We start from the raw sequence: 17,414 nt of genomic DNA on the forward strand, positions 1-17,414 counted from the left end.
GAACTTTGTGAAACATGAAGACGAGCTTCTGTCACGCCAGGTTGACAAATCATTGAACAAATCGGAAGATGCAATGTCTGTTGAAGACAGAAAAGCACTGAGTATGATGGAGGAGTCTGTAGCCGTTGATGAAGGACACTACCAAATTCCACTTCCATGGCGACAAGCAGACGTTAGTGCTGATACTCTACTAAACAACAGTCTATTGGCTGAAGCGAAGCTACGCCTACTGAAATAACAATTTGAGCGGGACGAAGACCTCTAAACAATATTCTGCCGTGGTTGGGGACTACATAGTTAAATGGTACGCACAGTAGGTAGCAAACGGTTCACCACTTGTTCAAAGAACAATATGGTACCTGCCACACCACCCGGTGTTTCATCCCAAGAAACCAGGAAAGGTTAGGGTCGTATTTGATTGTGAGTAGATTTATTTGGAGCAACGTCATCGCCGTGCTGTGCTGGATTTTCTTTACGCAAGACTGCTAAAGACAACATGCAAGACTATGACAGTGAAACCATCAGTACAGTGTTCCGGAATTTCTATGTGGATGACTGTCTAAAATCGATCATCTGTTTCATCTGATGAGAAAGCAGTTAGACTAGTGAGTCAGCTACAAGAATTGCTGTCCAGAGGTTTTCGGCTCACAAAGTGGATTAGCAACAAACAAAGTGTATTAGAGACGGTACCAGTTCAAGAACAAAGTTCCTCCGTTGTGAATATGGACTTTGAAAACACATTAGCGCAACATGCACTTGGTGTTGAGTGGAATGTGCAGACCGACAGATTCCAGATCGGTGCTTTTAGGAAAAGTAAGCCAGTCACCAGACGTGGAATCCTCTCAGTGGTCAGTTCAGCATATGATCCACTGGGTTTTATGGCACCAGTTATTTTGCCTGCAAAGTTGATTTTGCAGGAATTGTGCAAGCAAACCCTTGGATGGGACCAAGAAATTGACAGCCAGTTATCGAGTAACTGGGAAGTGGTTGAATTGTCTGTCACAGTTGACAGGGGTGACAATCGATCGTTGTTACAGACCGTCAAACTTTGAGAACGTGGAGTCGGTACAGATTCACCACTTTGCAGATGCATCAGAGAAAGGCTATGGTGCAGTGTCATACTTCAGGTTTGTGGATGCTGCAGGGACGAAGCATTGTTCATTCATTATGGGCAAGTCCAGGTTAGCACCGGTGAAAGCAGTTACAATACCGAGGCTAGAGTTGATGGCAGCAGCATTGGCTGCAAGTCTGGATCAGAAGACCAAAGAAGAGAGTAAAATTCCTGTGCATAACACATTATTCTGGACGGACTCAATGGTTGTATTGAGATACATACAGAACGAATCCAAGAGATTCAAGGCATTTGTAGCCAACCGTGTGAGTGTTATTCAGAAGAGTTCGTCGCCAAGTCCATGAAGACATGTTAGTTCTAATCAGAACCCAGCAGATTTGGCATCAAGGGGTTTGGCGCCAGAAAACACAAGAAAACTCCAAAGATGGCTTCAAGGACCAGAATTCCTGTGGCTGGAGGAAAGTTTTTGGCTGCAACAAGCAACAGTGGCTGAAGAACCAGTGAATCCAGTGAATCCAGTGAAGAACCAGAGATGGAAGGAGAGACACAAGTCAGTAGTTTCCTTGCTCAGGAAGGGAAATTGGATTCCTTCATCAGTCAGTTCTCAAGCTGGAATGGCTTGGTCAGAGCAGTTGCTCGGATGCTGAGATTCAATAAGTACTGCTGTAGTCGGTATCTTAAGAAAGGAGATTGGTCGCTGAAACATGGGCAACTTTCTGTGAAAGAACTGAACCAAGCAAAACTAGAGCTTGTTAGTTATGTTCAGAGACAAGTATTCCAGAAAGAGTCGAAGCTCCTCGAAAGTTCCTAACCAGGTGCCAGTGTTCAGTTGAGAAGATCTACAGGAGAAGCGAGGCCTCTGCACAAGTTAAGTCCCTTTCTTGACAATGGCGTTTTAAGAGTTGGTGGACGATTGGACAAGTCTTTACTGTTGTATGAGACGAAGCATCCACTGATTCTTCCAAGTAAACATCATGTGACTGACATGATCATTAGATATGATCATTTGATCGCAGGACACTGGACCAGTGTATGTGCTTTCGTTGCTCCGGCAACAGTTTTGGGTTCTGAAGGGACACGCTGCAGTGCGTCGTGTAATTGGTAACTGATTTGAATGTAAGAAAAGAAACGCGTCGTCTGGAATCAGTTCCACAGTCGTGGATTAACTTTAACCCCGAGTTAAAGCTAACTCTGAGTTAGTAAACTCCGAGTTAAATTTGGGTTTCATAAACATGAATTAAATCCTGAGTTAAGTATTAGTATCCCATAATTCCTATAATATTAATAATAGAGCAGATGCCAGACGAACAATCTAGATGCAATGGAAGGAATGAAAAAACGTTCACTGCTTGTGGAGTTGTATGAAGTAAATAAGGGTGTGCTATCGTCAAAACTTACCAATGACATCACGAACAAAATCAAAAACAATATATGGCTAGAAATTGCAGGACAAATTAGTAGTCTTGGAGTGTGCGAGCGGAAGATGTGAAGTATAAATGGAAAAACATGTGCGGTGCGGCCAAGAAAGAAAGTGCCATAAATAAGAGACTTGAAGAAAACAGGAGGTGGGCCGGCCGAGGCTGAGATCAACGTAATAACAGAAAGAATCATTAAATTTTAAAATAAACGAGGAGCGAGAGTCGTGGACCGGGATTCTGGGAGCAGATACACTAGATTCATATCATGCTTCAACATCGGGTAGGCATACTAGTATAATTACTACGATTAGTGCGAGTAATTCTACTACTGCTAAGTAGAAATATCATTAGAACGAACAAACTAAGTCATCATAGATTTTTAGCCAGCCTATTTCATCTAGTTTAGGTATGATTGGCATCACCGCCGTTTCTGCAATGTTTATATCGTCTGTCAACATTGCAATGCATGATGGGTATAATGTCAAAGGTCAATGCATGTAAACACATCGCAGCGCAGCAGCAACATTCAGAGGTTAAGTAATAAAGTACGTTGTAATTACTGTCTCCGCAATAACATCACGTTAACATAAGATAGGATCTCATTCCTAAAGATCAAGGCTTCTCTAGCCCATGCAGAGTTATAATATTGTATAGCTGTAGGCCTAGACATTAAGAGTTTTGTTGTACAGTACGCTCATACTACGTGCTAATGTATGCGGTTACATTATAGTACAGTATAAACCAAATAATTCTGTCCCAGATAACCTTTTTTATATTTTGGTGAGGGTTATTGGGACAGAACGGGGTGCATTAAAATTTTGTGAGATCGCATGCAAAATGCATGCGCTGCTAATGCGGCCCGTACGCCGGTATCGGCGGGTAAAAAAGCCTACCATTCCCTTCTACATGGCTTTACCTTGCTACTGATGTGCGTGCATATTCACTTCAATCGTTATTCACTTCTTAAAAGATTGTTTTTCAGAAACCCCACTTCATTCCACTTTAGTAAATCGCATTCACCATTTACAACACAATCAGACCAATCAGAGCGAGCCTTACAATAGCCAGGTTTTCTCTTGTATCTGTGGCGCTGCAGGAGGGCTAGAGAAAATTATTTTAGTCACGTGGGTTCGTGCGTTCCACCGATCGACGCCAGTCTATGCCAACATGGAGTACGATGGCTTCTGATTTATGTGACATCTGTCAACAGAGATTCGTATATCAAGTTAAAAGAAAACGTTTCGAAAGAACAAGTATTGAATCAAAATTAAGTCGACAAAATGAAAGTATTAAAGATGTTTTGGATAAAACTGTAAATATCACACCAAGTAATCAGAAACGTTTCATATGCCCTGCATGCATAACAAAAGTAAATAAATACGGACAATTGCTCTCATCGGGCCAAGAACTTAAAGATTATGCTAATGCGAAGGGTTATATTGGTAGAAAGCTATTAAGTAGCCCTTGTACACCGCGCAATGCAAAAAGACATTGTGTTACCTCGACTCCCAGAAGAATAAGTGCTGTCAAAAGACGTAGCATCCCTTCAAGGCCCCGAGGTTCTGCTAAGCAAGTAGTAAACAACAAATTCAAAGAGACCGCTTTAATTTACCTTTCAGAGTCGCTACTCAATTTTATTTAAAATTTTATTGAAAAATTCAAAATCTGCCCGCTCTGCATTCAAGGAAGTTTTGTCTGAAATCGTCAAGAAAAAATTCAGTAATCTTTGCCATCCAAGACACAAAACATTGTGGCGAAATGAAACAAAAGATGGCATTGCGGCATTTGAAAACTTTTCATGGAAAGGCTATAAGCCAAACAAAAATCTTGTGTCCCAATCTCGTGAGCGCATTAGTTGCTGCTCTCACACCTAAGGCTAGGAATCAAGCATCAAAGAAATCGTCGTTGCAACCGAAGTTGGGATGCATTATTGGCCAACTAGCCTTTTCCCACAAGCCAGCCACCATGACTCGTGCAGGAGATGGTTGGACTGCAACTATGGTTGTCGGGCACTGCACGACGGGTAAATCTTGCATTTGATTTGAACAATATTATAAAGGTTATCAAAATCACAATTTACTATGCTACATTAATGCCTTTGTTATGAAATGATTGATATTATGTTTTATTGTATGAAGTGTACATGAACTATATCAATTTGTAGTATAAAATTCAATTAAGAAATTCAAGTACAAAAATTCTGAATGGTGCACGAGCTATATACTACCTGGAAACATTGCGTTCATATGCACTTTCATACTCTCTTCCATTCAAAAATGTCACAAACTAAATTTTAATATAACGAGGTGTTTACAAAAATAATTTTATTTCAGGCATTTGTCAGTCTTAATCATCTTGGCCTTTGTCTGGGAAAAGATGGCACGATATCAGCAGTAGACAGAATTAATGTATACTACATATATTTTTACTATTTAATAATTAATAATAAGTAGTAGCCTGAATCAGTAGTCTAGTTTCAGTAGCCTGTGTGTACTGTTGCTATGGTTGCTATGGAGTGCACCCTAGCTGGTTACCCGCTCAAAGGGACGAGTTGAACTTGAACTTGAAGAGAGAACGTCGTGTGTTAGAAAGGTAAGAATTTTGCAAGTACAGTGTATACGTAGTAACGTAATTATATGCTAGAGGTCTAATTTTTATGTAAATTAATAATTACGTTGAAGTTGAAAATTGAACGTTGAATAATAAACGTTGAAGTTGTGAATTGTGCAATGAGTGAATGACATGCCTCCAGACCCTGGCCTTAGCATAGCTCACACACAAAATGTGCCTGAGTTAATTTTCCGCCCTGGCTACTCCCCTGAGTCCTGACTCAGTGACTGTGTGTGTTACTGTGGCTCAAGGGGTCGTTGTCGTAACAGGTACTACAGATATGCACCCGAGGTACATTTATGTATACACAAAGTGTACCAGAGTTGTACTACAGAGATGCGTACCTTAGCCCTAACCCTAACGGCAACGCTAATCCTAGCCCTAACCCTAAACATACCTCATATAAAAATGTAAAAATAATACTAAACAACCTAAAACTACCTCAGGTACATATATCTGTAGTACCTGTTACGGCAACGACCCCATCTGCGTTACTGTGTCACGTGTGTGTAATGCCTAATCAATGAGTAATGCATGTAATATGATGTATGGTTTAATGTAGAATTTAGAATATAGATACTGTACAGTGTACGTAGACCTATAGTCTATACCCCGTTTACAAGGCAAAATGTAATCTGTTTTTTTTATTCGATTGGTGGGGCCGGTTATTATAATCCGGTTTACATTTACGACGCTTTCACGTGGGATATTGACAACCGGAATCGAATTACTATATAAATACTTTTGCGTTATACGCTGAAATATGATGATATGTGCATGCTCCAGGCTTGCGTAGTGAATTAAACCAAATTAGTTTAATTCGACAGCGTTCACACGGACAAAGTAATTCGATTCAGCAAAGTAATTAAAATTGAATCCACCTTGGGATGGTGGATAAAAAATAATTCGAATTGACCCGAATTAAATTAAGAAATTCAAGTACAAAAATTCTGAATGGTGCACGAGCTATATACTACCTGGAAACATTGCGTTCATATGCACTTTCATACTCTCTTCCATTCCAAAAATGTCACAAACTGAATTTTAATATAACGAGGTGTTTACAAAAATAATTTTATTTCAGGCATTTGTCAGTCTTAATCATCTTGGCCTTTGTCTGGGAAAAGATGGCACGATATCAGCAGTAGACAGAATTAGGAAGTCGTTTGACAAAGACATTCTTCGCTGTAAAGAGCACGTTACAGCCGTTATAGGCACAGGCCAAAAACCAGCCAGAAGAAGGCTATTTGATATAAAAGAATGATTGAAAATATCCTCGAAACAAGCTATTCCTGCTACTGCACCTTCTCAAATCCTCTAACAACAAATCCTGGGGTGATGTTTCATCGTGGATGACCACACTCTTCCCTCGATACCCAGCCAATAAATGCAGAAATCTAATTGAGAAGTTCACTGCAGCCTCTTCCCTCATCACAAATAATCGTGCAGACTTTCTCAATCAAAATGCACTTGTGCAGCAGTTTAGAGCCATGTTTGGATACAGTTTAAAAAATTACTGGACATTTGTCATGAGTCCTTTAAACTTTATACCTATTGTAAACACAGAGTTTACATGATTTACATAACTTTTAGAATACAACTCCTATTTAAAATTTCACTGCCAGCAGATTTACTCTTACAGCCTTACTCAGGGATAATTAGCTTGACATCAACAACATGTTCAAGGGAGTGTGTGAACCGTGAGTCTCCAACGACAGGCGTTTGTGCATGCATCACAGCCACTAATGTTGTTGTTATACGTGGTATCAAGATTTGTTTTTACACGAATTTTGCACACGAGCCGTGCAGGGGGCCGACTCCCCCGGAGGGATGTTCGTTACAATAGGGGCTCACCCCTCCCTGGAAGGAACCTGGGAGAAGCGAGATGTGTGAAACGCCATGCAGCTGACAGCTGGCTCACGCTATCTGCGCTTTGGGTAGACCTATTAATTACTGACCTAACCAACCGGGAACTCTGCTAGGCTCTCTCTCGGCAGCCGACTGGCTAACAAAGGATGAGTCCTTGTTTGGGAATGGATTCGTGGAAATTAATTTAAGAGTATATATAAGACAACACGAAACGGGCATTCTTCAGTCTAATATCGTCGTGCCTGCGTGTGTGTGTTCGTCTTTGCTCCAGTACGTAAGTTGATTCTTAAGCGTTGGCTTGGGGTTTTTGCTACCATATATCTTGACTTACTTGTACTCTCTTATCGTGTAACTATCTCTTCTCGACTATTCTTTCTTATGTTTCTTAACGTAGTTTTCTTTATAGCAGTTGTGAAAGAAGCACTTAATTTGCACTGTCTTGTCTTAGCACCTTTTCTTGTACTATCGTGCTATTATTCTATTACTACAGGAGCTGCTGCTGTCGCCCCCGGCCTGGAAGGTAGTGACGTCGAGAAAGAAGACGAGGAGGAGGCCTTCCGCAGGAGAGCTCCGCGCGGCCTTCCGCAGGAGACAGCTCCGCGCGGCCTTCCGCAGGAGAGAGCTCCGCGCGGCCTTCCGCAGGAGAGAGCTCCGCGCGGCCTTCCGCAGGAGAGAGCTCCGCGCGGCCTTCCGCAGGAGAGAGCTCCGCGCAGCCATCCGCAGGAGGGAGCTCCGCGCAGCCGTCCGGAGGGTGTTCTGCACAGCCATCCGGCCGGGGAGACGCAGCCGGTGGGACGGAAGCCGCGGTCGGCGGTGATCGTCCGGTGTCGTCGTCGGGGGCTGCGCCCCATGTATCCACGAGCATGGACTGGAGGCTGTTCATGGCGGCTGCGGCGGAAGCAGCTAGAAGGAGTCAGGCACCTCCATCGGAGGTCACCACCAGACGGAGCCCCGCGCCAGCGATGCGAGAGAGGAGACGGGAGTCGCCTCGTCGCCACCACACCCAGAGGGGAGCTGGGCGAGACCGCGGGAGACAGGGGCACGAGAGGAGGGCCACGAAGGTCACCTCTAGACCCTGCCCCGGCGCGGTGAGGGGACGGGCTGGAGCCCACCCCAGGGAGACCAGGGAGAATCCGGCCATACCGGCCATCCTGGTGAGAAGACCGGCTGGACCTCTGTACCGGCAGAGGCACTCACCCACCCGGGAGCAGCTTCGGCACGGGGCGGGGCCGGCATTCTCGAGGTTCGGGGGAGCCATAGTGATCGCCCCTCGGCTGCAGAACGAGCAATATATACTACCTGGAAACATTGCGTTCATATGCACTTTCATACTCTCTTCCATTCCAAAAATGTCACAAACTGAATTTTAATATAACGAGGTGTTTACAAAAATAATTTTATTTCAGGCATTTGTCAGTCTTAATCATCTTGGCCTTTGTCTGGGAAAAGATGGCACGATATCAGCAGTAGACAGAATTAGGAAGTCGTTTGACAAAGACATTCTTCACTGTAAAGAGCACGTTACAGCCGTTATAGGCACAGGCCAAAAACCAGCCAGACGAAGGCTATTTGATATAAACGGTAAGAAAACTCCTTTCACAGAGAGAACATTGTCGTTTAGTGCCTTCTTTGTGGATTTTTAATTCCGATCTGAAAATCATACCAACACATGACCAATGAATGATTTTATTTTATTACATGCTAAACTCATTTTACGTTTTCTTCAAATTTACAAGCTGTTTCAAATGTATTTTATTTTTTTTAGATAATAGTGCTGATGATGATGACGCAATGGACGACACCCTGCCGTATGCATTTGATTCTGATACTGCAGACGATTTAGATGAAGGTTTGAAGATATTTTATATACATTAATTTAAGTTTAATTTTAAATTGAAGTTGATGTACTATTGATAAATTTTATTTCTTCACTTGATTCCTCAACGATTTAATTTTTAGTATTGTTTAACTTAACACATTTTCCAGCAGATTCATTCATGTTCCATTTTTTGCATTCACAATACATTTAAACGTAAATTTGTGAATTACTGTAGAAATGATGGGAGTTTTATTTGTATACTTTGCAACTAGTTATGTAGCTATCTTTATTTAGGGAGAATGTATTAAATCTTTTGAAAAATTGATTTTTAGATGCAGCAGAGGAAATACTGCCAGCAGACCTGGCAGAAAGAGAATTGCCAGAAGACTTGCCAGTAGACGATGTTGCTGAACAAGCAAGTAACATAGATCAAAATGTATAATCACCAACATTTTAAAATCTGAAGTAATTTGCAAATGTGTGCAAGTCCATAGTTTAAAGTTATGTGTTATATTGTTAAGTGGTTAGTGGAAGTGGCCAGGAGAAGGACAATAGACCGGACAGACGTATAAAACCGCGTGCACGAAATGTGCGACACAGCTCTCTGACAATCTCTCTGACACTCTCTGTACTCATCGGTTTGAATATACTCTGTGCATCATCTCTGCGACCGCAGAAAATAGTAAAGCGCCTTCCATACCATATTCGTGGTAAGTGGGTAGACAAAGCAGATAACTTGATCGAGTCTGATATCGAGTCGAATTTGTCGCATTTGGCTAAATTTGTGCGAGACAAGGCCAGAATCGCAAATACATTGTGTTACCTCGACTCCCAGAAGAATAAGTGCTGTCAAAAGACGTAGCATCCCTTCAAGGCCCCGAGGCCTTTCATTCTGGTAAGAAGACCGGCTGGACCTCTGTATCGACAGAGGCACTCGCCCACCCGAGAGCAGCTTCGGCACAGGGCAGGGCCGGCGTTCCCACGTTTTGGAGGGGCAATTGTGATCACGCCCCGTCTGCAGAACGGGAGGTGGTACTGGTGCCTGGCATGCCGGTTGCCCACCAAGCATGCCGTGGATCACCATGCGGAGTACCACCGCAGGGCCTGCACCCTGACGTGGCGCCCGGTGCCTGGGTGCCTGATGGCTGTGCCCAGCGCCGTGCTCTACCGGCTGAGGAGCCACCTGCAGACGGCGCATCACCTCGACCGGGATCATCACTACGAGATGCCCGGGTGGATGCAGCAGCAGGGCGCCGACAATCCCAAGTACCGAAAGTCGGTAAAAGCGGGTACTTGGCGCTGCAGGAGTCCGGCGAGGCCCGAGAAGTAGTGTCACAAGCTCGCCCTATCACCCGGCCGGCCTGGAAAGACGGGCGACCGTATGCGGCCGTGGTGGTGAACGACCCGGCCAGACCTGTGGCCGCCCCTCGGCCATCCCTGAAGCGGGAGGCGCCCATCGCTGCGCCCCGGGTTCCTAAACAGCGTGCCTCAGGGCCTGCGGCTTCCGCCGCATCGAGGAGGCGGATGTCGCCCGATCGACCGAGAGTTCGGGGGAGCCATAGTGATCGCCCCTCGGCTGCAGAACGAGCAGTGGTACTGGTGCCTGGCATGCCAGGTACCCACGATGCACGCGTTGGATCACCACGCGGAGTACCACCGCAGCATCTGCACCCTGACGTGGTGCCCGGTACCTGGGTGCTTAACAGCGGTACCCAGCGCCGTGCTCTACCGTCTGCGGAGTCATCTGCAGACGGAGCACCACTTGGAGCGGGAACACCACTTTGAGACGCCCGGGTGGCTGCAGCAGCGAGGCGCCAACAACCCCACTCATCTGAGGTCGACGAGCGGGTACCTGCGGCTGCAGGAGGAGCAAGGCGAGGGCAGAGGAGTGGCAGCAGCAGCACCACCAACTCGCCCCATCACCCGGCCGGCCTGGAGAGACAGGCGGCCATATGCGTCTGTGGTGGAGGGCGCTTCGGTCAGGCATGTAGCCGCTTCCTGGCCATCCCTGAAGCGGGAGTCGACCCTTCCAGTGCAGAGGAGGCATAAAGTGCAGGCCTCGGGAGCTGCGACGCCCACCGCATCCAGGCGGCGGATGTCACCCGACCGATCGAGAAGGCGAGCGGCGGGAAGACAAGCGGCAAGGGAGCAGGTGCCGCCCGAGAGACCGGCGAGGAGCCGTCCGATCCCCGCCGCTGAAGGACGAGTACCGTCGTCCATCTCCCAGGTACCGCCCACGCCGACCTCGCCTGTGAGGCCGGTGGCAACAGCAGTGGAGGCACCGCTGGCGGTAGAGGTGCCCGCATCATCAGGAGTCCCAGAGAGGCTGCTGGCGACGATGCGCGCACTGGAGATGCCTGGGGCACCCCTTGAGGGCGACCCTATCGAGAATATCACCTCGGAGCAGGTCAATGAGTTTCTGGGGTTGCTCTTCCAGCCCCCAGCCGACCTCCCAGCGTGGGACTACCCCGGCCTGAGCGACCCGGACGGCTGGCCAGCATTAGACCGGATGGATTATATGGGAGTCCTCCAGCTGCGTCAGGCACAGGCCTGGACTAATGCCCAGCGAAGTCGCGCCGAGATCCTGGATAGGCGCATCCTGGAGTTCCTGGAGGCGAGGACCCGCACCGTCCTGCGAGCGATAATGAGAGCAAGCCAGGAGAGGCGTGATGTGGCGCGAAAGTAGGTCTTTCACGTCAGGCCCCGGTACACCGCCATGCGCATCTTGGGATCGACCTGAGGGTCGATCTTGAAGAGGGGAGGAGTGTGGCGGTGGTACCGGTTGCCGCGAGCCTAGTGCTCGCCGGGGTTGAGTTTGCCCCAGGGTGGGGGAGTAAGTGTTGTGTTTGTGATTGGTTTTATGTTGCAGTGTATTTGCAGTTTTAAGTGTATTGCAGCAATTACTCACTCACCGCCGGATTCTATGGGGGCTGCCATTAGTCGCGATTGTAACCCCCTCTAGCGCTCGAGAGCGGGGCTAGCATAGAAAAACAGCTGGCGAAAAGTGTGCCGTGTGCATACCCAGCGTGTTGTTGTATTTTGAGTGAGCGAGCGGGAAGGTTGGAAATAAAGAAAGTGCAGAGGAGTTGTAGAGTTATGAGAGAGAGAGATTTAGTGCAGAGGAGGTAGGAAGAGAAGCCGAGCGCGCAGCGTGCGAGCGGCCGTGTTAGGTGCGACGGTTTGAGCGAGAGAGACTCACCGAGAGAGAACCGGGAGCGAGAAAGAGTGAGTACAGCGAGCTGTTCTTTCGGCACACCGTCGGGGCTGAGTAATAATAATAGTAAATTAATAATAATAATAACGTTAACGGCAATAGTAGATTTAATAGTGACTTGATAGACGTCAACAGACGTATTTATTAATCCCCTCGAGTAGCAGCTTTAGGGGCATCGGGCGTTGAGTGCGTCCCTTGTGTGAGTGGCCATACGGGTGTCCCGTCAGCCAGCTGCCCCTCCCCTACACGTCACAGTATTATCCGTATCTTTCGAGTAGCCCCGCGTCATAAGGTGCGCCGTGTTGTTTTGTGTCACTGTCTGTCCCGTGACGTCCGTCGTCTGGCATTGTTGACTAACCACACCGAAGCCGGAACGAACGCTGGGTCTGGAGGAGTGAGCGCAGTAGCACCACCTAGGTAGTACCGAAGGTAGGAACACCTATCTTGTATTTCTCGTTGCCACTATCCACCGTGTAGCACTGTACTATACGTGAGGTAAAACTGCTAGTTACTGCGTATTGTCAGGTGGCGCCCCCTGGTGTCGCGGAAAGACACGAAACGCTACAATGCCCTTGAGCAGTTTCAAGATGGCAGCCCCCATGATTTGATGCAGATCAAATTTGCGTACACTGAATGTCGCCTGCTGTTGCGTGATAAGGTAAGCATCATAAATTATATACACATAAAGTAATTTTCTAGATAGCATAGGTCATATAGATGCCATTTTAAATACTTTGTTTTGATTTCAACTACTCGTGGGGGAGCCCTCAAGTGCATGGGTCATATATGACACATTGGGCATTAGGTAGCTAAAATATGCAATACATTGGTTTCTACTATAACTTTTTTTCTATTGAATTTTGCACATATATGAAACATATATGCGATATATATATTTTATATACATATATATTACAATCTCTTACATAAAGGGCGAGTCTGTTTTTCGGTCTGTCAGTCTGTCTATCTTCTTTTCCCCCGTAACAGGTCACCCCAACACCATATATATTCTGAATCAGCATAGCACGACGACCATTTTAGGCCAAAAAAAATAAACAAAATAAAAAAACTACCAAAATCTCAAATTAAAATTATTTTTAATTTTCATAAATGTCCGCACGGTGGCGCTATATACCCTCCTACTAATTCACTGCGGCCATTCACTGCTTATCCATCGAGTGCATGTTGTTTGCATTAAGACCGCTATTTTTGTAGCTCTATTGTCGAACTATTAAAACAAATTATGAGCTTCGAAGGAGACAAAGCGTCGTACACGACTACTGCTGAAAGGTATAAATGCTCAACTTGCTGCTTATTTTCTCCCGCATGCACTCAGTGCTTGTCGTTAGCAGCATGACACGACGACCATTTCAGGCCAAAAACAATTTAGGCAATTACATAAAGGGCGAGTCTGTTTTTCTGTCTAACCCCCCACCCCCCCGTAAAAGGTCACCCCCAACACCATATATATTCTCAATCAGCATGACGCGATGACCATTTTAGCCCAAAAAAAATCACAAAAATACAAAAATCTCAAATTACAATTAATTTTTTTTATTATTTTCATAAATGTCCGCTCTGTCGCGCTATATACCCTCCTGCTAATTCACTGCGCATCCATCGAGTGCATGCGTGTGTGTGTGTATGTGTGTGCGCACGTGTGTGCGTGCGTGTGTGCGTGCGTGCGTGTGCGTGTGTGCGGGTGCATGGGGGTGTCGGTGTGTGTGTGGGGTGCTCCAGGGTCGGTAACCCCGACAAGCTCTACATCCTCTCTCAAGATGGCAACACCAACAATGTTGTGTACCAAGAAGCGCTGCAGAACTGAACAGAAGTCAAATTCTTGGGACAGATTTATAAAATCAGAATAAGGTCAGTACAGCTGTCATGGCAGACTCAATTCTAGCTCTTTTCTCCTTTACCCCGGGCATCGCCGGGTAGACAAGCTAGTATATATATATATATATATATAATATATTTGCACATATATTGAATATATTGAATATATAACACAGGGCTTTAGGTAATTAAAATGTGCAATATATTGGTTTATACTATAACTTTTTTTCTATTGAATTTTGCAGTCAGAATGGCTAAGCGTGTGCAAACCTATTCCCTGAATGAAGTATTAGATAAAGTATGTGCTGACGACAGTGATTTTGGAAGCGACCTTGAAGACAGTGATTACGATGAGACCTATGTTGCTGAAACTGGTGTTGATGATATCGCTGACAGCAATGGAGGTGATTCTAGTAGTGATGACGGCATACCGCTGGCTCAGCTGGCTACGCCTAATAACAATAGAAGAGACTTTCAATGGAAGAAAAAGACTCGTCCACCTAAAATCAACTTTCAGGGAGTGCCTCTGGAACCAACCGACCTAAGGGGGATATCGCAAACCCCACTGATGTATTTCCGCCGATTTGTCACCAACGAAATGCTGGAACTTATTGTTGAATACACCAATAGGTACAGTGTACAGAAAGACGGAGTGTGTCAGCACATGTGTAAAAGAAATAGAACTGGTTTTAGGCATTAACTTCCGCATGGGAGTAGTTGAAATGCCATCGGTGAGAATGTACAGGAAGAATGAGTCTCGATATGGGCCAGTGGCAGATGTCATGAGTAGAAATAGATTTCAGACATTACTGACATTAATTCACTTTGTGGATAATGAGGCAGCTACAGATGATGATAGGAAAGACAAACTGTGGAAAATAAGGCCATTTGTCAACATGTTTCGTGAACAGTGCATACAAGTAACTCCAAAGCAACAACAGTCAATTGATGAAATGATGGTTCACTACAAAGGCAAATTCAGTAAAATCAGACAATACAAAAAAGGGAAACCTCATCCTTGGGGGTTCAAGGTGTGGGCAAGGTGTTCTGATAGTGGATTACTACATGACTTTGACATCTACCAAGGGAAAGGTGGTGATAAGACTAAAGCAAGTGAACCAGGATTAGGTGGGGATGTCATTGTGAAACTTTGTGAAACACTTCCAAAAAACAAGGACTACCAGGTCTTTGGAGATAATTTCTTTACATCAGCAGGACTACTCGTAAAGATGAGGCAACTGGGTTTCCACTACACTGGGACTGTTCGAAAAAATCGTCTTGCCAAATGCCAGTTGATCGGTGACAAGGAAATCGCAAAGCAAGGATGAGGGTCATATGATTATCGTGTGAATACTGTGCACATCGTCTGCATAAAATGGCAAGATACCAAGGCAGTAACTCTCATGTCAACCTACGCTGGGTCAGAGCCAGTAGATGCAGCCCGTCGATGGGATAAGAGCAAGAAAGACTATGCCAATGTGGACCATTCATTCATGATCAAGGAATGAATGATGAAGGAAGGAATGAATTCCGAGGTTATGTTGACTTGGGAAATTGTGTTGAGGATGATGACTCATCTCCAGTGGGAAAAGATGATCTAGTCCTCGTAGCTGTCAATGTAAATGCGTCTTGGACGGATGATGAATACAGTAATAACCCGCGTATCAGAACATAGATTTTAAGAAGATGTTAGGCTAAAATTTCCAATTTAGACCCCTTTACATAATAACCTGTTTTAGGCTAAGATTTTAAAGTAGGTTCTTAATTTTCATTTAATAGGTTCATAGATTTTTTAGAGTGACCTCTGTACTACACACCACTATTAAATTTGGTAGACTTGTATACATTTTGCTCTTGGCTGTATCTATAGCTTTTTGACACGCATCTTTTTGCATGTTGTTTTGTTTCCTTGGATACATACTGTATCATACAGTATGGGAAGCACTGAAAAACTTACACTGTAGCCCATCATGGGTATTAATTAGCAAAAATTGCAGTTCTTGTAAGAAAATTTTAACACAATTTAAATCAAGTATAAGATTATACATATTAAAAGTAGAAACAATTAAGAACCTATTTAAGAACCTTTTGAGCCTAATTTTTCAGTAAGCACCATTTATATAAGAACATGTTGAGGCTAACTTGGAAAAATCCATGTTCTTATACGCGGGTTATTACTGTAGCTCTCGCTTTTTTTTCAAGGAGCCCGAAAATCTATGGGGCTCTAGCAAAACTACAAATCCTTCAACTACCATCGATAAGATCAATCCAGAGACAAAAGCAAGATGCCTTCGAGCCCAGTGGCACATCACACAGCAAACTGCAAGCTGCAGCTCAGGCATGCATACAAAAAGAAAGTACTACAGATAAAGGAAGCCCTCTGCCAACTGGAGGTGTATTAATGTTCGACGAGGTAAAGGTTATCGGGAAATTAATGTGGAATAGCAAAAACCACCAAATATATGGTGTTGTCCTCACCCACAAGGACGTTTATCAAACATTGGACCGTCACTGGAATATTACTCCAGCACAATACATTTTACAGTATATATGGCACGACCTTACTTCAGCAATAGACGTTATTGGGACCTACTACGCAACTAAAGCTGCACTTGAATTCAAATTTATCACTGCTTCATTGACGGAAACAATGCGGATATTTGAGGCACATGAATTCCACATTGTCTGCATTGTGTGTGATGGCACCAGTGCCAATATTACTGCTGCAAAATTTCTCCATACAAGAAGGAGAGGACCTTTTAAAAAGAATCTGGATTCACCCCAGCCACACGTCATCACACCGTAGTTCACAAAACCATTCCGGCCACAAGCTAAGGTTCACATCGTCATATGTCCTTCACACCAGGTAGGCTGAAGCTTGAGAATTTGTCATAAAAATTTCAATAACATTGAATATCATTGAATAATTGAATTGAATTGAATTGAATAACATTGAAATTCATAACATTGTATGTATATATATAGGTCATATATATACATATATGTCTTGGCTACGACGTAAAACTGCAACCGCATGCAGTAGAGAGGTAGCACCTTACCCCAGAAAGGGCCCTCTGGCAAAGGATACGTCCCTTCTGGTAGACCTGGTCCTCATGCTGTGTGTGGCACTTGCTTGTGGTGCCTTAGTTTTTTTGCCAACACACAAGATAGGAGAAGGAAACTCTGATTCCAAATCCACCTACTGCCTTGCAGGGTATGCCTCTTCAGGCAAAGGCTAAGAGAAGGAAAACTCTAACTCCAAACCACCTGCTGCCTTGTAGGTTATACCTCTTCAGGTAAAGGCTAAGAGAAGGAAAACTCTGACTCCAAACCACCTGTTGGTTTGTTAGTTATACCTGTTCAGGTAAAGGCTAAGAGAAGGAAAACTCTGACTCCAAACCACCTGTTGGTTTGTTAGTTATACCTGTTCAGGTAAAGGCTAAGAGAAGGAAAACTCTGACTCCAAACCACCTGTTGGTTTGTTAGTTATACCTGTTCAGGTAAAGGCTAAGAGAAGGAAAACTCTGACTCCAAACCACCTGTTGGTTTGTTAGTTATACCTGTTCAGGTAAAGGC

The 17,414-nt window shown here is 44.7% G+C and overlaps 2 protein-coding genes across 2 annotated transcripts; both read left to right on the forward strand.

The window, feature by feature from the left end:
* Positions 1 to 722: 722 nt before the first annotated feature.
* Positions 723 to 1,416, forward strand: LOC106815195. Its single transcript, XM_014819625.1, has 2 exons — positions 723 to 848; positions 1,006 to 1,416. The coding sequence occupies exons 1-2, from the start codon at positions 723 to 725 to the stop codon at positions 1,414 to 1,416; spliced, it is 537 nt and encodes a 178-aa protein (XP_014675111.1).
* Positions 1,417 to 14,088: 12,672 nt separating this feature from the next.
* Positions 14,089 to 15,166, forward strand: LOC106815196 (piggyBac transposable element-derived protein 3-like). Its single transcript, XM_014819626.1, has 2 exons — positions 14,089 to 14,242; positions 14,469 to 15,166. Exons 1-2 carry the CDS (start codon positions 14,089 to 14,091, stop codon positions 15,164 to 15,166), a joined length of 852 nt encoding a protein of 283 aa, XP_014675112.1.
* Positions 15,167 to 17,414: the final 2,248 nt, after the last annotated feature.

The sequence above is a fragment of the Priapulus caudatus genome, unplaced genomic scaffold (genome assembly GCF_000485595.1).
Source record: "Priapulus caudatus unplaced genomic scaffold, Priapulus_caudatus-5.0.1 Scaffold1060, whole genome shotgun sequence".
NCBI lineage: Eukaryota > Metazoa > Priapulida > Priapulimorpha > Priapulimorphida > Priapulidae > Priapulus > Priapulus caudatus.

Coding starts and splice junctions, on each gene's coding strand:
- LOC106815195 (XM_014819625.1), top strand. CDS start 723: ATGGACTTTGAAAACACATTAGCGCAACATGCACTTGGTGTTGAGTGG. Junction 849..1,005: donor GACGTGGAATCCTCTCAGTG/GTCAGTTCAGCA, acceptor TGTCTGTCACAG/TTGACAGGGGTGACAATCGA.
- LOC106815196 (XM_014819626.1), top strand. CDS start 14,089: ATGGCTAAGCGTGTGCAAACCTATTCCCTGAATGAAGTATTAGATAAA. Junction 14,243..14,468: donor TATCGCTGACAGCAATGGAG/GTGATTCTAGTA, acceptor ATACACCAATAG/GTACAGTGTACAGAAAGACG.